The 24,035-nt window shown below is 39.9% G+C and overlaps 1 protein-coding gene across 2 annotated transcripts in view; it reads left to right on the top strand.

Annotated features, from left to right (window-relative positions):
- The first annotated feature begins 1,148 nt into the window (after positions 1 to 1,148).
- Positions 1,149 to 24,035, top strand: part of si (sucrase-isomaltase) — a 70,052-nt gene continuing 47,165 nt past the window's right edge. The window contains exons 1-12 of one of the 2 annotated variants that reach the window (XM_085130458.1): positions 1,149 to 6,361; positions 7,756 to 7,876; positions 8,066 to 8,151; positions 8,338 to 8,458; positions 9,074 to 9,183; positions 9,754 to 9,899; positions 17,580 to 17,751; positions 18,100 to 18,199; positions 18,874 to 18,986; positions 19,110 to 19,235; positions 21,231 to 21,362; positions 21,617 to 21,736. In XM_085130458.1, the coding sequence (XP_084986584.1) occupies positions 7,756 to 7,876; positions 8,066 to 8,151; positions 8,338 to 8,458; positions 9,074 to 9,183; positions 9,754 to 9,899; positions 17,580 to 17,751; positions 18,100 to 18,199; positions 18,874 to 18,986; positions 19,110 to 19,235; positions 21,231 to 21,362; positions 21,617 to 21,736 (1,347 nt within the window). In that variant the 5' untranslated portion in view covers positions 1,149 to 6,361. Of the gene's footprint in view, positions 6,362 to 7,755; positions 7,877 to 8,065; positions 8,152 to 8,337; positions 8,459 to 9,073; positions 9,184 to 9,753; positions 9,900 to 17,044; positions 17,153 to 17,579; positions 17,752 to 18,099; positions 18,200 to 18,873; positions 18,987 to 19,109; positions 19,236 to 21,230; positions 21,363 to 21,616; positions 21,737 to 24,035 lie in introns of those variants that run through there. The other variant, XM_085130459.1, reaches the window with a different exon arrangement.

The following is a 24,035-nucleotide window of genomic DNA, read 5'->3' as shown; positions in this document are numbered from 1 at the left end:
TTGCGGTACAGGGAGGAGAGGGCGGGGCGGCGGGGGGATTCTCTGTTCTGGCTGCAGCAGCATCTAATAACCAGCTCGCAAAATAAAACAAAACAACCTACAACCAACAAACACGGAAACACCAGACATTATGATACAGACTTATAATTTGCGCTGATGTTTATTCGAAATTCTATATGCGAAAAGTGAGCGCGAGAGCACTCGGTGCGCCCGCTCGCTGCTGAAGTCAAAGTAAACTTTATTGTCAACTCTGCTACATACAGTCCAGTATATAGAGATACGAGATGACGAGGCTCCAGTTACAGCAGTGCAAGTAAACAAACAATAAATATAAGAAGAGTAAGAAAATAAATATACACTTTAGGACTTGGGGTAAGGGATCAATAACAATTTAAAATTTATAATTTACAGTTTGATAATTTAAAGTCTCACACACAAGCCGTCGAAAGGGGAGGGGGGGGGGCTGCTTCCAAATAGAGCACATTTCATTCATAATGTTGTAAATCCAAGCCCATTATGTATTCATGATTTGAATCCTGGGTTGTGCAAAATCCCAGAAATAAATCCTAGACAAAGCGAATCTGTGAACTAAGGTGTAGCTAGGTTATTAGGTTATGTTGTGGTGACCCTCGGGTTGGGGGATTTGTGTTCATACTGGAGTGCAAAATTAAAACCAATAGAAGATAGATAAGAAAAGTTCAAAGCCATCAGGTGCTCAGTTTAGAAAAAAAGAGAAAAGAAGAGGAGGAGAAACGAGCAAAAGATACCGGTAAGCAGATGTGTCATTGGATAATGGCAGGTCATCCTGAAACAATCAGAATCAGAATACTTTATTAATCCCTAAGGAAATAATGTGGGTTACCATTGCTCCAAGAAGAAATGTTAAAAATAGTTCTCATTGTATGACGAATTATGATGGCTGTTTGGTAGCTGTTTGCATACTATGCATACTCTCTCTCTCTTCATGTGTGTGTGTATGTTTCTCTGGTGATATTCAGTATGGTTCCGACAACAGTTTTATGTTTTATCCTCAATATGTTTTATGTGTTGGTGTGTGTGTGTGTGTGGGGGGGGGGGGGGGGGGGGGGGGGGGGCAGAGGGAGTGCTCGCCCAGGGCGGCAAACAGGCTAGGACCGCCACTGCTAGGATGCTTAAGTAGCTGAAAGCTGGTAACTGTGCAGGGGCGGGTCTAGCAAAGTTTTGCCAGGGGGCCAGGTAGGGAATTAACAGGGAAAGGGGGGCACAAAGAAATACTTTTCCTTTTTGTTCTCATTTAAAATGTCTGGCTGTTATTAAATAATTATCTGAAGCTTACAACCAAAGTTTTTATCTGATGTAAAATGTATAGAAATCATACATATACCAACAAGACTGTACATCACTGTCACAACTAGAGATGGCACGATACCACTTTTTTATGTCCGATACCGATACCGATATCATAAATTTGGATATCTGCCGATACCGATATGAGTCCGATATAGTGTGTTTTTTAATCAATAAAACTGTTTTTTTATATATTGCTGCATTTTGTATAAGTTCATACTCAAGTTTAAATAAACAACAACACTAAAGCTATTCTGTTATACCTGTATGTAAAAAATACACTGCACCCAAAATATTTCATAGTTCAGCAACACTGATCAATCTAATAAACTTAAACCTACTCCATCCTCCCTATTCTGGTATTTTAAAGAGTACTTAGCAGAAATATTAAGCAACCTAACTAATAGGGCTCTAAAACTCCCAGCAAAAAAAAAATAAAAAATAGGGAACCACCCCCCACCTCGTGATGCTTAATCGACGTAATCAACTTTAATTTGATGCAGTGTGAAAAAAATGCACAGAAATCAATTATTTTTCAAGAATAATTAAATAGATTCAACATCTTTCTTCAACAGAATTGCAGACTGCACAGATGGTATCTTCCCAAAGGAAAAAGTACCATAGCTTACTAGGGTATATTAGACTTAACAGTTACTATATACAGTAATGGACTTCTATACATTTTACATCAGATTAAAACTTTGGGTGTAAGATTCAGATAATTATTTATTAAAAGCTAGACATTTTAAATGAGAATAAGAAAGAAAAGTATGTCTTTGTGCCCCCTTTTCCCTGTTCATGCCCTATCGGCCCCCCTGGTTAAACTTTGCTAGATCCGCCCCTGCACAGTTACCAGCCGTCAGCTACGTAGAAAAGGATCCTGGTCTAGAAAGTAATATTAAATAAATTCTAACAACAGCTTATCAAGCTTATACGTGCTGCTGTTGTTTACCCGCTGGTTTCCTCTTTCTGGCGCGAAGTGGGCCAAAGACAAAGAAGAGACATGGACTCGCGACAGAAAAGCTGATCAGCTGATCATTAATCAGTTTCACGATTGAAGTAGCAGCAGAAGAGGGAGGGAGAGAGAATAAGAGGCAGTCGCTCCATATATCGGTTGTTAAGCTTAATGCGGGAATGCTTTACAAGCATTCAGAGATGAACTTACACACTTGCTTTACTTCTCTCTGGGATAACTTCCTCCGAGATGAAATGCTGGTTTGGTAGCGAGGCTACAAATACACACAGCCGCTCTATCACGCTCTATCACGTGACCACACTGCTCCGATGTGCTATGGTTATGAGCCGAGTTACGCCGTGTCGTATGTTTTGTGAGGTGGTCTTTTTGATACTTAATGGATCGGATTACATTTTTTATTTCTCTCCGATATCCGATCCAGTAATTTACGTCAGTATCGGACCGATACCGATACGTAATATCAGATCGGTCCATCTCTAGTCACAACAGCATATGTTTTCATTCAAAGGCTTTACGGCTTTAATACCTGGTGGGCTAGTCTCTAGTCAAAATGCCTGGGCCAGTCCCAGTCCAGTCCTGGGCACGACATGCAGTGAATTAATCTGAGAAGGTGCATTAAAAAAAGAAATGGCCGGGCCAACGGTGCACATCGCAAATTAGCTTGCATAGACACATTTGTTTTTCCGCTCCTTAATGATGGTTCAACTTGTAATTGGCTAAAAATCACTGAGAGGGACATTGCTAGCGGGCAGTTTTTTCAAACAATGTTGAAATTTCCACATTCCAACATTTCAAATGCTTCAGGAGCTGTCCGCTCAGCGCAGCATCAGCACCACGGAAATACACGGATACATCCGTAGACTCGAGACAGAATTTACTATGCGTTTTCGGGACTTTCAGGTGTATGGACCAATGTTTTCTTTAATGATCAAACCAGAAAGCTTTAATGAGCAGCTGGATTTGTCTCGCATTAACTGGCTGGACACAGATGACATCAAAATGCAGCTGATTGAACTGAAAAGCTTGACTCTGTGGGGGTCAAAGTTTGCAGAACTACAAACGCAGCTGGAATCCACAGCTGTGCGTGTTCATGGAGCTTGCATTTTCACCTGCTGGACATCACTACCTGACAAGTTTAACTGTTTTCAGAACATTGCAGAGGCCTTATTGACAGTTAGCTCTACATATCTGTGTGAGCAGATTTTCTCTTACACGAGTGTCCTCAGGTAGCCGTCTGAATGCTGGACACTCGGAGACCTGTGTCTCTGAGTGGGAGACCAGAGATCACATTAACGTGTATCTCTGTATTAACAAACATGCCATATTGGCCCAGTTTATTTTTCTTATCATTGCTGTGAGGAGACAATAAATAGCATTTGGATTTTCTGTTGTACAGTACATTTGCTGTTATGGAGTTCTTGTTATGAATAAAAAAATGTCTTTTTTTGTTTCAAAATAGCTGATAACTATTCGCTGATAGCTGCCAACATCTGCGAACAAATATAATTATATAAAATCTATATAGTTCTATATAGTGTGTAACTGTTAATATAGAGCGTTATTAAATTTATTGCTAATGCAATCATATGGCACATTGACTTCTGATGAAATTTTAGATGACACTTATCATCAAAGGTTGCCTACCCCTGGACTAGAGCAATGACATCATCATTGAGTTTGTCAGTGTTGTAAGGAGTAAGCAATGTAAAGAATACACTAAACAGCTTTCTTGGTGTATAAGAAAGTAAATACAAGAATTTAAAAATGAATCCTAAATCTGTTGGGAGTACCTGTTAAGAGTACAAAATTGAACTGATGAAAACTCACTTGCTAGCAGGCAAACAGCCCGGAAAACAGGCAGATGAGTGATTAAAGATCTTGCTTGATGAACTTACGCCTAAATTTCACGTGTGAATTTGCTGAACTTGTGCGATCAGTACATGAAAACTCCATACTGTTCCTCGTCTGCCGTTGTTTCACTGCATAACACAGCACCATGTGAACACCTAGCAGCCATGGTTAGCAAGTACAATACAAAAGAAAACATCGAAGGAATACTGAAATAAAAATGTATAAATAAGCTAGAAAAGAAATGGCACATTGTGCACATGAAAAAATACAAAACTTTATCCTCATGAAAAAGTAAATTAAAAAAAGATGTAACACACCAGTTACAGGAGTTTTTACATTTCAGCAACAGTCCATATGGTGTCATGTAATATATGTAACAGACGCTCAGATGCTCCTGGGAATGAGTTGAGACATTGTATTAGAACAGCAAAATCAAATCAAATGAAGACTATAACAGCACACATTAAACAGAGAAAACATATTAGTCTGAGTGGTATATTATTTCGGTCAATTAATTTTAACTGGAATTTATTGTTGGTGAGAATACCTAATTATGCAATATCTGAAACTTTATTACTGTGTTTATAAAATTGAGACCTTGAGTGTTTTATTGTGTCCCGAGAAAACACGTTGGTTGCGAAATATCAACAGCAAAATGTACAAGCACACACGTTCATATCTACACACGCACACAAGGTCTTGGTCGTCAGATATGCTGTACAGGTTTCCTTTCTAGACCCACAAGCAAACAAAAAGAAACACAGGTATACATGAACCCCATATATAACTTGGTTGGTTGGCAGCTCTCAATGTTGAGTGCCTAGTTTTAAAGTGACTGGATCGATACAGGGGAGTGAATTGCCAATTTCAGTTTGTTCTATTGAAATTGGCTGGCAGTGCATTCTTGAGGGAGAGCACCAGATATTGGCAGTGACAGAGTGGAATTGGATTTGTAAGGAGAGAAAGACCAAGAGGGAGCATAATGATCAACAGAAGAACTTTCATCCCCCAGCATGTACTACATGCAAGCTAAATATGCTCTTATGTATTTGCTGGACAGTTAAATTATGGCGACAGGGATAGAAGCCTCTCCTGCTTGAATGATTACACACAGAAATGCTCATTGCATTGTTTATTACCATCGAGCTCTATGTTGGAAGACTACTGTGCCACTACGTGATAAATACCTCATGTTCTTCCTCACTATTCTGCTTTGCAGTGGTGTAGAATAAATTTATTACTAAAGTATAACATGAAATGGCATAGATTATGTCTTGGATGTCACAATTGGGATGAGCTAAATCAACCAGCACTTGATCATGGAATAACTTTCCTGAGTCTCATGAATATGAGACCAGGGAAACTTCATAGTCATGAAATTATGTGGAAAGGAAGCCCCCTGTCAAAAATGGGACTGCATCTTAACAAGGAAAATCATGAAACTCATCAACAAGGAGTGCATCATACAACTCCTTAGATAATACTTAGGAAGTCCTTTTATAATGCCAAGATAAAAATGAGCAATGCTGGCAACATGTAGCTCTCTTATTTCAAGTAGAGCTCTGTAGTATGTTGACATAATTCACTAATTCTCATCCTCGAATGTAAATATCCACTTGCAGCCAGCTGTGGGGGGTTCTCCAAATTGAGTTATTGGATTTGTTGACCCTTTATTTGCTAAACTGATATAACCTGAGAGTAATGTCCTCACATTTACACAAACAATTATTTACCAATAAATTAAAAAACTTTACACTTTACAACATGTTCTAAAAGTTCCTAAAAAGTTTCTTCTTCCTGGTATAAAAATTCAGTTTTCTACTACCAACTGAGTGAATTTGAATCTGTACATGTGTTGACATCTTACGTAAACCATTGAAAATGCACAGTAATCTTTAGTTAAACTATAACCATACAAGCATAAACATGCAGACACACCCATACAGACTCCGTGACTGTGCTAAATGAATGATTTTAACACCCAGATGAGGGGATTTTGGGTTTCACTTCTTCTCTCAAACAGTAGATGGTTTTCAGGCACACGTACACAGCAGAGACACAGCCCTGCACACACACAACCATTCATGGAGCAGTAAAGGGGGCTGAGCCTCCTTGTCCATGTGCAACACTTCCACATCCTGTGGATTGAAAAGCTGTTATCTCTCTTGAACGGGGCGCACTTTGCCCCAACCTCCAAAGAGAGCCAAGGTAAGATTACAGAGGCAGGCAGTTTCAGTCAAAAACTAATAACAATACCTTACAGTGTATATTACAGTCTTTTGATTGTACTGCATGAATTATGATTTTGCTGAATAATGATATATAAACAGAAAAAACAATTTTACATTCAAAGATCTTTCTTGTTATGACTGCATACCTACAAGAAGCTGATGTTCAGTGGGAATTTTCTTCATTTTCTAACATTTTGTAGATTGTAGGCACTTAAATTATATAATTATACTCACATTAATGTGGACAAAGAAAGACTGAATTAATGATTATGTTGGTTATATGAAGCTCTTTGCCAGTGGCATAAAAGCATAGTGTAAACTATACTGCGGTTCCATTGAACAGATGTCTTATGAGATTTCTTTGATGCTGATTTTCTTTTTTTGTTGTTGTTGTTGTTGTTACGATGCACATCACATACGCAATTTTTATGCTAGTCTTAAACTTAATTACAGGTAGCTAACTGCCTCCTGGTCTGTCATTGAGTTTAATAAAAGTTCTATTTAAATATAATATTTTAAACTGGCTGTACTCAGGGAACCTCAAAAGTGCAGCTGTAAAACAGTGTTAGTTTCAGGATTTCTGTGTGTTGGAAGATTTAGTGAAACCTACTTTTAGGTATTCAGTGGAAGCCAAAAGGAGGAGTAGAGAGCCTAAAGAATTTGTACTTTAAACATACACTATGTTTGTGTATTTTTTTCTCTGTGCCTTACATTGCATGTTTGCAGGTGCTTTTCAGTGTTTCTCTATGATGTGCAGCTGATTGCTAACACACAGGGGCATGCAGACATTTGGCTCTCTGTCTCTCTCTACGCCCTCACCTGCTCTTCACAGCACATTAAACAGGATAGCTATAAGCTTCTCACACACCCAAACAGACACATAGCCACACACACACACATCCAGATATTCACCTTGTTTTTGTCTACAAGAGTAGACTATACTGGAGTGAAGCCTAATTGCTTGAGCTGTATGTTGGGTGCCTTTGCAAAGAGTAGGCTAAGCCTGTTGGACATCTTTCCTTTCCAGATTCTCTTTTTCAGTCTCACTCCACTCTCCTTCTCGCTTATGGTTTTTTTTTTTTACTGAATTTAATACCTATCCCACCTTTGTAAGACTTTTTGCCAAAAATCCAAGGTTAATGGAAGGAAAATGCATGTGTGTGTTAAATATGTTTTTATTTATTTTTATTTTTTGCACGTCTGTGAGTGTGCCTCCTGCCAATGGGCATCATTAAGCAGCTAAAGGTTTTTGTACCTCTGAGACCTTGCCTGTAGTAAACTTGCTATCATTAACGAGTGTTAATGATGCTGGCCTTTGTAATCACTGTGTGCGTATGAATATTTTGTTTTTGTGCATTTTTTCTCTGTTAGATGGCGAAAAAACACTTCTCTAAGTTGGAGGTGATGTTAATGGTGATGTTTACGATTATGACTGTGATATCAATCGCATTCATAGTTCTGTTTGCCACGGGACAATCTGGTGTGAAAGAAGGTAGGTGGACCACAAAGAAATACACATCTAAGTTTTAAGCAACATAAAATCACTTCCTCCTTTACTTTTCTTTTGCTCACATGATTATCATTTCTAAACCAGAGAATAATCTGCACACTAATGTCAGTTTGTAAAATTACAAGGTTTACCCTTTATAATTGTGACTTAGTTGTATTGTTCTTTTCTCAGAAATTACAGATACATTTGTGCCAACATGTCCCAGCATGCCTCTGGGTGAGAGAGTAGATTGCTTCCCTGATTCTGGAGCATCACAGGTAAACTAATTTCCTAAAGTGTAAAGTGTGTGTATGGGGATTTTGTTTATTTATTAATTTATGAATAATTAAATAAATAAATATTATTTACACAATTTAAGCATTTGCTATTGTGACAAAAAGCACTTCTAATAGTAACAGTAATGACACTACAAATAATTATATTGGCAACAATACTCTTAACAGGAGAAATGTCAGGAACGTGGCTGTTGTTGGAGTCCACGGGATGAGAGTAATGTTCCCTGGTGTTTCTTCCCAACCAACTATGGATATACTGTGGAATCACAGGAGACACCAAATTCTTATGGTAAAACCTTAACCCCCTCTGTATTCTTTAATTCAGAGTCATGTGCTCACTAACTGATAAAAATATGCACATAAATAGAAAGAAGTCTGTATGTGCTTGGACTCAGTAGAATATTCAAAAACAATCATGTTATTCCCAGCCTGAGATTTGTATGCGTTGGGAATTGAACCAACACATAAAAATGAAAGCATTCCTTTCTTTTATCCATATCTAATTTAAAATGTCATCAAACATTTTGACATCCATTTGGCAAAGGTATTGCTTAAGGATACTATGCAAATTAGTACAACAGAGCCAACTAAGTACTCTGTAACCTTTTATCATGGAGGTAAAAGAAGTTGGCAATACATATTGTTTAAATAGAGTCCAGTATAAGTTCACTTGAAGATTTTAATGTGGTGCTACACCTGAATTGAACGACTGACCCTGACAAATGTTTGCTCACACAGTTTCTCTTTATAATAAAATATAACAAAACTGAATTGTTGTTTTGTTTTCATTTTTTAAACTTATGTTTCTTATGTAACTGATTTCTACATTATGTAAATATATTGTATTATGTGGATGACATATTAAACTTCTTGCCATCTTACTGTCATCTGTTTATTTTTGCAGCTATAAAGGCAAAACTGACAAGAATGGAATCTCCATCTCTATTTGGTCAACACATAAAAGAACTGGCAATTGACGCAGAAATGCAGACAAAGAATCGACTCAGATTTAAGGTGAACATTGACACCATTCTGGCTTTATATTCTTGTATACATGTTTGCAGAGCCGGATTTTACAGCAAAGTAAGAAATTATGAGACACACTATTCATTTCAGAAGCAGTTTAATCCAAGTATCTTTAATATAAAAGATCATGGCTCAAGAGTTGGCAGTTCATCTTGTAATCGGAAGGTTGCCGGTTCGAGCCCTGGCTCGGACAGTCTTGGTCGTTGTGTCCTTGGGCAAGACACTTCACCCGTTGCCTACTGGTGGTGGTCAGAGGGCCCGGTGGCGCCAGTGTCCGGCAGCCTTGTCTCTGTCAGTGCGCCCCACGACAGCTGTGGCTACAATGTAACTTGCCATCACCAGTGTGTGAATGTGTGTGTGAATGGGTGGATGACTGAATGTAGTGTAAAGTGCTTTGGGGTCCTTAGGGACTAAGTAAAGCGCTATACAAATACAGGCCATTTACCATTTACCATAAAAGCTGTTGAGAATGAAGAATAGAAATATACACAACTGAGTATAACTGAGACAGCGAGAGTTCTGTCTCACTGTCTAAAATGACTGTTTCCTTTCCCTCAGATTTATGATCCCAACAATAAGAGGTTTGAAGTCCCCCATGAGCACATCTTCAACCCTACACCATCCAGTCCCATCAACAACACACTGCAGATCACACAGAAACCCTTTGGCCTTACTGTACGCAGAGAGGAGAACCAAAACGTTGTGTAAGTGCTCATTGTGTGTATATACCATGTATATTTGCTGTTTCAGATTGGATATACAAAAGATATCAGACTATGCAAACTGTGTGTATTCATTAAAAAACACAATTTACATAGAGGTAATTGTTATTACAATTTCTTATGTACTTTATACATTTTTTTATATACTATGGTTGCGCTAGTAAAGAGGGATAAGGGCATTTCTGAGTTAAAGCACGTATAGCAGCAGGGGATTGCGTAGTGTGGAGGAGATTTTTCATAATAATGCTAAGATGCCATGGTACTGAAATTTTAATATAAGATAAATTGAGTTATTAAATATTTATTTAGAATTACAATTATTACTTATCAGAACTGTCCCCTTAGAGATTTGACGCTGGAAATTCGGAACCACAGGTTATGTGTATCACTTGAAGCAGATGTGTAAGAAAGCCACAAAGTTGGTCTCAGCAGCACACCAACTCACTGTCATGCAAAACTGGCAGGTGACACCATTCCATGTTACAAGACAGTTTCTCAAACAATAAGTCATTATTTTTGCGTTGATTCAGTGCATGCTTTGTTGGCCCTGTGTGACATTGCAGTGACAAACTCCTCCACAGAACACACAAACACAGATAAATAGAGCAAAACAACAATTGCATACATTAGTGCTAATGGTGTTTTGTACATCATTATTGGCTTTTATGGTGCATGACAAATTTCCCTACTAGGTAAATGTGGATTTATTTACAGGAAAAGTGAAAGCCAAAGCAACATTTGAAAATGTTTAATTTATAGTAGAGGTGCAAATTGTGTGGATGTCATCGATATAGGTATCACTGTGGCTTATCAGTCTTCCTGGATGTAACGATAATGAAATTTACAACCAGGCGCCAGTCAATGCGCCCTTTGTGCAGTTGTTTGATAAAAAAAATAATTATTATTATCATTGGTGGGGAAAGGTTAAAAGGAGGTTTTTATCATTTCATTCAATGTAGGAAAATATATTTATTTTTAATAAATTCCATTGGTATTAAAAATAGCTTGTAGACAGAGGTCCACAGTTATTTCATGAAAAAAATAGGAGGTCCCTTTTTTTCTGATTCAAACTCTTTACAGTGTACGGGGATTTCTTTGGTTGATTGCAAATGTTCAATACTTAGAATAATCTCTGTGCTCTAAAATACTGATAACGATAGTTTACACTCCTGTAGTTGATATTTGCTCTTGGCAGAAAGTGGTGAAACAAAAGTTACACTGCCAATAGAGAATTCATATTGCTCAGACATGCCAACACATTTCAAAATGACCAGTGTTGGGACTAACGCGTTATTAAGTAACGCGTTACAGTAACTACGTTATTATTGTGGTAACAAGCACGGTAACTAGTTATTATGCCAAAATCAGGAACGCGTTAGTCGTTACTGGGATTTAGATAGGGTCGTTACTCGTTACTTCGTGTGGTGGCTATCGCGGAGCTTCCACAGATTCTGTAACATTAGCAAGTGGTGGAGGCCAGCAGGTGGATGAGGGAAAGGGGACGCAGAAGGAAAAGAGACCCGAGGCGGCCGCCGGTCCAAGTGTGAACTGAACTTCAGGTAAGAAGTTATGAGCTGCAGTCTATCTGGGTCAGATATAAACCAAGTTTAGGTGGAGTTTATTTTCGTTATTCTGACTTTTTCCGTACTGCGTACTAGCTAGCATGACGGAGTTTCTATACAGCTGGGTGGGTGCTATGAAGTTAATGATGTTGAACTTTATTTTGTTCATAAGTTATTAGAGTTGCCAACTGTCCCGTCTGGTATTCAGAGAAAATATTACGCGTTTCTTATTGACGTGAAAAGGAACAATTTGTCCCGTAATTCAGCTACAATGAAAAAGGCACAAAGCTGGAGTTATTCTGTGTCTTTGCTGCACAGCTGCCTCTTCTTCTTTCATTTCCCTCCCTCTCCTGTTTCTACTTCAATCATGAAAACTGATCAATGATCAGCTGATCAGCTCTCTTGTTTGTTTATCGCCCACTTTGCGCCAGAAAGAGGAAACCAGCCGATGTCGCGCTAAACAACAGCAGCACGTTTAAGCTTGAGCAGCCGTTGTTAGAATTTATTTAATATTAATTTCTAGTATCAGCTGATGTTTGCTGGAGCCACAGCTGCAAAAAAGCTGCTGGTCATAATATCGGTTTGGTTATCTGGTGAGAGGGAAACATGAAGATGAAACCAGGAGATGTCCTTACTGAATCATCAGAGCTGAACAGGTGATGGAGAAACAGGTTTACCTTTTAGGTGACAAGAATGAGTTGAAGGGAAGTTATGAACTGTTTCTGAGAGACAAATAACCCCAGGATCCTTTTCTAAGTAGCTGACAGCTGGTAACTGTGCAGGGGCGGGTCTAGCAAAGGTTTGCCAGGGGGGCCAGGTAGGGCATTAACAGGGAGAGGGGGGCACAAGGAAATACTTTTCTTTCTTATTCTCATTTAAAATGTCTGGCTTTTAAAAAATAATTATCTGAATCTTACAACAAACACTTGATAGATTGATGCATATATACCATCAAAACAGTGAACATCACTGTCACAACAGCGTTTGTTTTCATTCAAAGTCTTTATGATTTTTCCTATAATGGCGGGCCAGTCTCAAGTCAAAATGCCCGGGCCAATTTTCTGTCCCAGTCCAGCTCTGTATGCAGCTCATCTGCAGTCTGGTGTTGCCTACATCTTCCTATTCAGAAGGCAGAATTTCCGAGTTCTGAGTACAATCAAAGCACCACGACTGCAGTTTTTGTGTTGGATGTAAAAGGCGCACATGACGCTGTGACGTAGGCTAGAATCATGGCATTCTCTCGTGGAAATATGCACATTATCTTTTCCTTTCTATTGGTAGGTGGCACAGTGCACTTGTGGCAAGTAAGCAAGCTAGAAGACTGGCAAAGTTATGGAAGCAACACATTAACAAGAGAATTCTGAGTAAAACCAAAGTTACTTTCCCTAGTAACTAGTTACTTTGAAAGTAACGAGTAACTTGAAGTAACTGAGTTACTTTTGATAGAAGTAACTAGTAATGTAACTAAGTTACTATTTTAAAGTAACTTACCCAACACTGAAAATGACAAAGCATGTACAACAGTCATTTTATCTAATCCTTTGCTTTTAGTGTTTTGTCTTTTATTGGCTTTCTTTCATTGTTGAGTTATGTTTCTATAAGAAAAAAAAGAGTCAGTTAATTATTTTCTTCAACACTCTTTACTTACAAAAAAGAAATAATGAAAGACAATTAAAGTTAAAGTCACAGTTACATAAAATGAAAGCTGTTGGTTTGATCTGCTTATAAAAATTGCATTTATCTTTCTCAACACTGCACACAACTTTTAGTTTAAAGATAAGCAGATGAAGATTATTTGTGATTTAGCAACCAAACTCATCCTGTTTGGCAATGTGAGTGAAGTATAGCTACAGAGACTACCAATGTGGGATTTTTAAGTACATGGAATGTTTACCAAGATCTAAATTGTTATAATGTAATTATAGTTTGATAAGAATATGAGAATAAGCAGGCCATGAACTGTAAAAAGTCCATAAAATACAGTGATAACAATATTTACATATTTACTTTTAAATCATAAAAATTGCAGCAGGTTACCACAGGTATTTATTATGGCATTAAATTCCACCCAGATCTGTTATTTATTTACTATATAGATAAATGGACAATGTTGCTCATAATCATTCTATTAAGCCTGTGTGCCTGTCATGTGGAAATGATCTTTTTGAACAGAATTAGGGTTAAGATGTTAAATGAAGATGTTAAAGGAAAATAATATCATATATTTACTGCATTTAAAACCTTTACTTGTAATATCTGACAGCTGCAGGCTCTGTCTTTCAGTAACCAGTGTATGTCTTGTTTTGAAGACTACAGAAATGCTACCCAAAGGGCTTATTAGAGCTCGATGGGATGGCCTGTCTACTCGCTGTTTTTTTTTTTCTTCAACTCAATTTGTCAAAATGTCTCTGCTACAGAAGCTCCAGAAGCTAGACAAGGCTAGACTCTGTGTAGGCAGGACTGGGGAGAGGGTTGGTAAAATTTTAGTTAATGGTTGTCTTGATACAACACATTTTATTTTGCCTGTTTTTGGTTGTGTAGTGAAGGTGTTGTGTGGCCCTTGAGTGGTTAGCTTGTGTTTTGTGGGCCATTTTGAGTTTCATGGCCACTTTTGATATTGCTGGATTTATGGCAAAGCTGTTGCTTGCCCTGCTGGATGTTTGTAGGAAGAGGGATCTGCATGAGGTGGCAACATATTACGGGATCAGTGTCTCCACTGGTCTACGCAAAGCGGAGCTGAAGGCCGCTCTGGTGTCTGGGCTGTTGGAGAAGGGGGTGGTTGTAATGCAAGAACCCCCAAGCACACCCAGTCTGGCTGGACCAAGTACAGCGCCTCATGTTCCAAGCCAGGTCGTAGAACCGCCAGTGTCTACACCTGTGGGCCAATGACACTCCCCCATTTTGATCCGCACTTCACCCAGTCATCGGAGGGTTCTAAGCAGGATGCTAGGCTCAAAGTCTGTCTGGCTCGTCTCCAACTGGAAAAGGAGGAGTGTGAGAGAGAGTTCCAGCTGAAAAAGGAGTTAGAGCTTAGGCGTTTGGAGGTGGAGCTGGCTAGCGCTAGGGAGGTCGAGCTGAAGAAGGTGGAGGTGGAGACTAAAGTCAAGCTGCGACAGCTGGAACTCCAGCAGACCTCCTCCCCTCCTGTGGTGGCCTCGCTGTCACAGACAGAGGTACAGTTTGATGTAGGCAGGAATAGTCATCTGGTCCCTGTGTTTCGTGACACTGAGGGGGAGGTTTACTTTGAATCATTTGAACGGATAGTGACAGCCTTGCGTTGGCCGCGGGATGCGTGGGTCATCCTGCTGCAGTGCAAGCTGGTGGGCAAGGCACAGGAAGTTTGTTCCTCGTTGTCTGCTGAGTGCAGTTTGAATTACGACAAACTGAAAAGTCCTATCCTGTTAGCCTACGAACTAGTCCCCGAGGCTTATAGGCAGCAATTTTGGGGGTTGAAAAAGGTGTAGGGTCAATCCTTCCTGGATTTTGCGAGGGAAAAGAGTGTCCTCTTTGACCGATGGTGTATGGCCTGTAAAGCTGCAGACCTAGTTTCGGTACGGGAGTTAATTCTCATTAAGGAATTTAAAAACTGCATCTCCGAGCGGATGGCAGTACATCTGAGCGAACAGAAGGTCTCCACGTTGCAGCAGGCCGCGACACTGGCTGACGAGTTTGCACTCGTCCATAAAGCCAGTGTCGCTAAGCATGAGCGACGCGACACCCTAGCGAAGGCTAGCGGTGCTAGTGGTGAGCAAGACACAAGGGGAGAGGTACCTGTGCCTCGTCCCAGGTCAGACCAGAAATGTTTTTACTGTTTTAAATCTGGCCATTTAATAGCGGACTGCGAGGCCTACAGGCGAAGACAGCCAGCCTCAACACCACGTAAGCCAATAGGGATGGGGTTGGTTAAAATCGCTTCTCCTGTTAACAGACCCCTTAGCACTGAGACTCCTAATGAATGTTTTAAACCCTTCATTTTTAAAGGAGCGGTATCGCTCTCTGGTGAGCCTGAAGATGAGCGTACTGTGACCATCTTACGTGACACAGGTGGCTCACAGTCCCTCATACTGGCCAGTGCACTTGCCTTTGATGAAAAGACTGCCAGTGGCACTGACGTTATTGTGAAGTGGTAAGTGGTTGACTAGTCAGAGTCAGTGGTTGGCTCTATTTTGGAAAAGGATGTGATGCCCTCCGAGGAGGAGGCGGGTCCTGATGCCAAGGAACTGGCTCAAGAGGTAGCTGAGCCTGCTCCTGAACCCGCAGCTCCCCCTCTCCTCATGCAGGAGGCCCTTATGATTGCTCAGAAAGAGGACCCGTCATTAGCCAAATGTTTTGCCGCCGTAGATGAGAGTGATAGTCCGACAGGAGACAGGAAGCAGACGTTTTTGGTTTGTGATGGATTGTTAATCCGCAGGTGGACCTCAAAGCCAGGGGAGGACTGGAGTGTAGTCCAACAGATAGTGGTCCCGGCTAGTTTGTGTCAGCATGTGCTACAATTAGCCCATGGTCATTCACGGTCAGGACATTTGGGGATAACTAAAACGTATGACCATATTCTGCAGCCCTTCTTCTGGCCGGCAATGAAGGCAGATGTTGCAAGGTATTGTAATACCTGTCGCTGGGTTTCGGGCAGGTTCGCCCGGTAGAGGCAAAAGTCGAGGCTGTCCTCAGCTACCCGGCCCCAGCCACTAGGCGGGAGCTAAAGTGGTTCCTGGGCATGAGTGGATACTATCGCTGTTTTTGTAAGAACTTTGCGGTAGTTGTGGCCCCTTTGACAAAGCTATGTAGCCCCAAAATCCCTTTTGAGTGGTCAGGGGAATGCCAGCATGCATTTGAGTCTGCAAAATCTCTCCTTTGCAGCGCCCCGGTTCTGGCAGCCCCCAACTTCTCTCAGCCTTTCAAACTGGAAGTTGACGCCAGTGCCACCGGAGCTGGTGTAGTGCTGTTACAGGATGACACAGAGGGTGTGTGTCACCCAGTCTGCTACTATTCTGTAAAGTTCAAGTGCCATCAGCTAAACTATTCCACCATAGAAAAAGAAGCTCTAGCGCTGCTGATGGCCTTGCAGCACTTCACTGTGTATGTGGGTTCTAGCTCCTTTCCAGTAACGGTGTATACAGATCACAATCCCCTTACATTCCTCCAACGTATGTACAACCACAACCAGCGACTAATGCGCTGGGCATTTCTGGTGCAGGATTATGATCTGGTTATCCAACACAAGAAAAGGACTGAGAATCTGGTGGCTGATGCACTCTCGCGTAGCGCATAGTGATGCGTTTGCTCTGTGTTTTGTATAGTGTGAATGTAAGGGGGGAAGGGGGGAAGGGGGGGGGGGGCATGGTGTTGTCCTCTCGCCCTCCTCCTCCTTCTTTCTTGCCCCTCCCCTTATCTCTCTCTGCCCCGGCATTCTCCGTTAGAGCACACCTGCTGCTCATCTGCCCTCGTTTACCACCAATTACCCTCCAGAGGTGATATAAGCTGGAGGAGAGCAGTGAGTCTGGTCTAGGTGTGGAAAAGGCCTGCTGTGTGTGCGTGCGTGCGTGCGTGCGTGCGTGCGTGCGTGCGTGCGTGCGTGCGTGCGAGCGAGCGAGCGAGCGAGTGAGAGAGAGAGAGTGTGTGTGAGAGAGTGTGTGTGAGAGTGTGTGTGACCAGCCCCACCGTGCGTGGCTTTTTGTGAGTAACTCAACTGGGCAGTGGTTTTGCTTAAATGACAGCCTCCATTTCTTGGTTTGGCCTGTCTGGTTATTGGTAATAGCAGCGTTGCTGTTTTTTTCTATTGAAGCCTTATAGTTGTTTTCTTAGTTGAAGCTTTATTTGAAGATTTATTTTGTGTTAAACACCTCTGCCTGGCGTCCTTTTCATTTCAACCCGGATCCAACTGTTACTGTCCCCCTCCCTCTTCGCCTAGCTTTCATGTGGGGACGTAACAGTCTCTGTCTCATTCCCACTCTCTTCTTGCTCCATCTCATGCTCATTTTCTTTATTTTTGTGTCTCACACATATTCACTCTTATCTGCTCTCCCTTATTCCACATCCCAGTGCATCAGTGTGTCTCTTCACTTTCTACTTAACTTCACTTTTTTTCTGGTTTGACATTCAGGTTTGACACTAGAATGGCTCCAATTGTGTTTGAAGACCAGTACATACAGCTGTCTGCTAAGCTCCCATCGCATAATATTTATGGCCTGGGGGAGCATGTCCATAGGCAATATCGCCATGACACAAACTGGAGAACCTGGCCAATTTTCACAAGAGATGCTTTTCCTAATGGGGTAAAGACAGCGAACACACACACACACACACACACACACACACACACACACACACACACACACACACACACACACACACACACACACACACACACACACAAACACAAAGAGACATATGTGCTTAAAATAAGGCCTGCTCAAATCAGGCCTGCTTAGTTGTGCGTGTGTGGCATGTTTACATGTGTGTCTTACATGTGCATTTGCCTTCGCAAAAGGCTTATAATTGAATGCCTTGTAAGCTGATTATGCCGTGTAGGCACCCCCTCAGTTTCAGTAAGTCTCCCACATGGTGGTCTCACAAGACACCAATGCCCTATATTCATTTGTCTCCTCCTTTCTTCTCTACAGGGAACACATAACCTCTATGGACACTATCCCTTTTTCCTCTGTCTCGAAGAAAATAGTGGGAAGTCATTTGGGGTCTTTCTCCTGAACAGCAATGCTATGGGTAAAGTTACGCTAACACAAATGCAAGAACACTTGTTGGTACTTGGATAAAAGCAAATACACATGGGTTCGAGCATGCAAACAAATGCACACATACACATAAAAAAACATTTGAGCAGCACTGTGTTTAAAAACTACAGAATGTATGTGCACAAGCACTCTCATACATACTGCCAAAAAAGTACAAACATACGGTATGTTTACACTGATACATGTAACATCGGGACAAGAAAATCATCTCTAAATGGTTCAAGGGCATACGAACTGCCAGTTAATCCTCATCCCCCAACACAAAAGGAGCTACTGTTGCATCAATCAAAGAATTGTGCTGACAAATCAAAGAGAATATTTCATGACTGTTTTATTCTGAGAAGGAGATGACTGAAAGCATTAGTGATTCCCACTGACATGTTTCTGTCTCTTATGCTTACAGTTGCTTCATGTAAGTTTTTTTTTAATATATTGATTTCCATAGGAATTGACTGATACGTCCTCCTTATACAATTGTGTTTAGGTCTAAAGTAATAATTCTCTGAAGAATTAAAACAACAAGAAAGTTGTTTTATAAAAACAGAGGACCGGTGGTACACAGTGGTTTACAATCAATTTGGGGTTGTAATTTATTTTTAAACATAATACTGATACTTATACGTTTTGTCTCTGTGTTTTCACCAGACGTGACACTGCAGCCCGCCCCAGCTGTGACCTACAGGACAATTGGAGGGGTGCTTGACTTCTACATTTTCTTTGGTGACACACCAGAACAAGTGGTGCATGAATTCCTCGAGGTGACTTTCTAAATTCAGAAATATGTCTGGCAGGTTTTCTGGTTAATACTGTTGGGTGAAGTGGGTTTTGTGTTGCCTTGACGTGGTAATTGCATTAAAAGTATTTCCAATCGTGCTATTCAGCTCATTGGCAAGCCTGTCATTCCTGCCTACTGGTCACTGGGATTCCAGCTTTCTCGGTGGAACTATGGCAACCTCAGTATAGTCAAGGAAACAGTGGAGAGGAACCGTGCTGTGGATCTTCCATATGTAAGATTCTGTCTGCTTGGTTTTTATTCCTTATTTGTCTTTCATAACATGCATATTTTAGAAAAACATTTTCTTCAGACTATCTAAAATTGCTGTCAGAGCTACTGCCGCCCCCATAAACATCTGTGATTTTGTCCTTATAATATTTTGATAAAATGTTGACTTTTCTTACATATTTTACCTCCATTATATCACAATATCATGCATTGTATGTAATAAATGTAGGGTCCATTTACATACCACTGTTACTGACCATGTGGTCATGATGAACATTCTAGAAATGGAAAACATGTGACTTGGTGTCACTGACATCACCTGGCCTTTTACTTCTTCCTAGTTCTTTGTTTCTTCCTTAGAAAACATGCATTTTAAAACTCGAGTGTGTGAAATGTAGTGGCAATGCGTGGTTTTTATAGAGAGGGATTCCTTTGACTACTACCACAATTGTAAAGCTTTCAGAGGTCGGGGAATGTGGGGAATCAATACTTCACCTTGTGCACCCCTTGTTAAATTTGAAGCACTCATGCACCACTGTGTGGTTCCGGAGGCAAGAGCCTTAACCACTACACTATCTGTGGAGACGTGATACGAAGATGGAAACAGGAATTCGGAAGACAGACAGAATGATAGGGATGGCCTTTAGCTTACACAGGGTAATCCAGCTTTCTGTCAAATAATGGCGAGTCTGCTGGGCTATATAGGTTCAATCCTGGGTTCACTATTTTTCATACGTCACTGAATGTTAGTGGCGATCAAAGATCAATCGATCGACTTCCTTTCATTATCTCATTCACGCTGAACTGAATGCTAAAACGACTCCAGTGCCTATTCCTTTCTGAGACATTTGGTAAATATCAATTCTAGTTGACATTTTCTTTGGAATGAGCCCTACTGCTTATCTTTGTCGAGCCATGAGAGGTAACTGCTAAGAGTCTTTTCAATACCGAGTCTTTTGCAATGCTGTACATTTTTGTCTTTAATTACTAAGGTAGACTCCTATCCATGTTCTTTATGTGTCCCAATAAAACATTTTAACTCTATCACAACTCAGCAGTGATGGCAACAGTTGAGGATGTCATTTGAACTCTGTTTTATCTGACGCTCAAAATCAAACAAATTTCCAACCCATCTCAATATTTCACTCTTATAATCTCCAATCTCTTTTTTCATATCCAAAGACATTAGGATGCAGCTGCTTTCTCTCCGGCTGTACTCAGGGACATGTTTGATAACCATTAGATAGACCACAGAGGGTATTATCACATTCTCCCTAATATGTCTGGAGCTGATTACCATTAGAGGAAGGATCTGGCAGAGCCTTCCAAACCATCTGCTCCATCGATATGAAGTAGATTTTGGCAGGCAACAGACAGAGCAAGCGTAAAGTCACACCCTGGCAAAAAAGGAAGACTGTGTTAACATTGCTATTGTCCTCCCAAGGTTTAGCAGCACATTACCAAAGTTGTTTGCACTCACATTAGGTCTCCAAAAGTCCATCAGAGGTCTTTCTGTTAGTAAGACTCTATGCAAATGTTCAATATTTCTTTTGCTAGCTATGTTAAGATGAAAATATACAGTGTGAAAGACACATTTAAGTAATGCTGAAAATGATGATTCTTTTTAGCAGATGTGCCAAAATTAAGCACAAAAAGAAATGAGTGGGTACATTTAGGAGGCTAGGATTTATGAGAAATTGGAATCTATTACACTGCAATCCAAGATGCAAATTTAATTTTAATAAATAGAAGCCATGCCAAAAGTTTTGTATTTCAAAAGAAGCTTTGAATATCTAATGCCCATTTCTAAAACTCATTTGAAATTAACTCACAAGGGTTAATGCATATAGAAAACTTGATAAATTAACTTCATATGCTATTAGATTTAATGCTTTTTTTGAAACACAAAGATTTTGGCTATGCTAGCCTATATAATTTCTGAAGTAAAAAATGCATGCACATCACATACCAATGCAGCATTTTTCTTTACCCTATGCAGGACATTCAATATACTGACATAGACTACATGGAAGATAAAAAGGATTTCACTTATGACAAGGTGAAGTTTGCAGAACTTCCACAGTTTGCTGAATACCTCCATGAGAAGGGGCAGAAATATATCCTCATCCTGGTAAGAAATACTTTGCTGTTCACAAAATATTTTGTGTAATGGACATGTTAACAATTATTGCTACATGAACTTATTCTTGTATTACAAGCAATTTTGTGATGTGAGTTCTGTATATAATGTGTGATGATACAATAATACAGTACACAATCTTTGTAACATCAGATACAACAAATAAAAATTCAAAATCATGCCAATGGTGCTGTGTAATTTTTATGTATTTACTGATTTGTTTTCAACTTATATTATTATGACAGGATCCAGCAATAGCCACCAGTAAGAGGGTTGGGGATGCTCCGTACGAGTCCTATGACCGTGGAACTGCGAAAAATGCTTGGGTCACTGAATCAGATGGAGTGACTCCTCTAATAGGAGAGGTGAGCCACATTTGTGCACAAACCTAATTTAAATAATTACATGCACACAACAAACAAGAGGAAACTCACTTAAAAAGAAAATTACTTAATTAACTTTGAAACTTCAACTGTGCTTTCAATCAAAATTAAACACAGGAATGAATGGGAACTATTTTCAAACAGTTTAGAGTCCGCTACTTTTAAGGCTTATGAAATTAGAGGTTATATATTAGCATATTCTTTCAGTTATCAAATTTGGCTTTTTAAGCTAAAGCCTTTCAAACCTTTCAGCTGCTTAACCCAAAACATAAAAAGCATAACAGATGCTTAAATCAGACAGTCAAACAGTTTGGCTGGCATCCAAATGACTCAACATAGTCTGTTATTTATTTAACCTTGGGGGACTCATAAAGGGTTAACTAGTAATAAAGTTAACAAAACTATGTGAACTATAACTATATAAACTTTTATTTTACTATATAAACTTTTATGAACAATTTAAAACAGTTGTAAAAAATAAAGGACTTTATGCAGCCATGTGAAAAACTAAATATAAGCACCAGTAGATATACCAGTAGGGTTGTGTGTGGTATGGTTCCCATTATATAGATTCAGTCTGGTTTAATTCCTGAAAGGCACGCAATGATGCAAAATAATCGATACCTCCCCTAGAGGTAATGAATCTTTTTTGAAAATGTAAGCAGTACAAATATCTTTACTTCATCTATAGTTTGTAGCTCTGTTGACTAGTAGCTCCTTCCTGCTACTTATCCTCTTAATTTCTATTGAAGCAATAATAGCACACATAGCTCTTTACAGGACTGCATATATTACTGACACAATCTGATATTTGATGCAAGGTCACAGCTTTGTTGTCGTGGAAAATAATTTTCCATAGAACAATCATAGAACATAAATATATTCATTGAGAGATCCTTTTCCCCCGCTGAGAACATTTTTTAAAAACAAGATTGGAAGTGCGGAGTAAAATGTCTTGCTCAATACTTTCTTTAGTGTTGCTTTTGATTATGCACATAGCGAGACCCTGCCCCACTGTTAATAGTTTTTTCATCCTGTTTATAACAGGTCAAACATATGCATTGATTCTGCGTTAGTGCTTAATTTTAAAAAGTTCTGCATCACCACATCACACATTAGCCATGGGTCTGTGCGTGTGTGTGTGTAGGCCTGTGTGTGAATGTGTAATGGCGAGAAAGACAGAGAAAGGTAGAAAGAAAAGACTCATAGTCCCTGCGTTCATTTATGTGCATCCAGCTGTGTGGGTTAAAAAAACTTTTTTGTAATTTGTGGTTTGTTTCTGCACACAAGTGTGGCCATATTTGTGCAGTTTATTTACATATGCAGTTCTATGTATTCTCATTGTGAACATTCAAGTGTCTCTGCCAACAACCTCTGCTGTTGCTGCCTCTGTAATCAGGTAGGCACTGAAACAGACCTGGAATATATTCTGCTTTTAAAATAGATAATAATTGCTGAGAAATATGTAGATAAAAGCTTTTCCTGGTGGCACCCATGTTGGAGTGCCTGAGTAAAATCATAGCAGGACTTCATTCAAACAGTTGGACATTTCTGTTCATATCACAAAAGTAAAGATAGATGAGAGTTAAAATAAAGGGCAGTGGGGAGAGCTAAAAGAAACCTATGTGGATTTAAAGGAAGGTTTAACTGTTGACAGAAACATGCACAGAGAAAGGGGTATGTGCAGACAGACAGAGAAACACAAATAATGGATTAGATGAAAATGTAAAGGGAAACAGACTGGCTGTCTTACTATGGCATGGTGACAGAGACATGCACAGGAAGCAAAGAGACAGAAGAGACAAAATAGATAGGTTATCAGATACAGACAAAAAAGGAGGGGGTAGACGATATGCGAGGTAGAAAGAGACTTTGGAAAGAAGGTAGGCAGAGGGACTGAAAGGGGTAGAAGAGAAGAGAGACAGGTGGATAACAACTTCGAGAGACAGACTGACAGATAAAAGACCATAAAAACTGTAAAAGAAACAGTGAGATATGCAGCTACAAATGACAGCACTTTACTTATCCTGTTGTCAGTATTAGTACGCAGCTGGAGATGACAAAATCTGGTCTTGAAGGAAGGAAGGGCTCAAAAAAAGATGCAAGGGAAAGCATCTGCAAGGGACTATCAATAAGCTTTGACCTTGGATTTCTGACCATCTGCCAAAAACATCTGCCTATAAATCTTTGTGTTTGTGTGTGTGTGTGTGTGTTTGTGTGGGTGTGTCTGTGTGCGTGTCTGCAAGCACATGAGCGTACATAAGTATGATTCATGTCTTTG

This window comes from Neolamprologus multifasciatus, chromosome 14 (genome assembly GCF_963576455.1).
Source record: "Neolamprologus multifasciatus chromosome 14, fNeoMul1.2, whole genome shotgun sequence".
NCBI classification, from domain to species: Eukaryota; Metazoa; Chordata; class Actinopteri; order Cichliformes; family Cichlidae; genus Neolamprologus; species Neolamprologus multifasciatus.
This window is presented reverse-complemented; position numbering and strand designations above follow the sequence as displayed.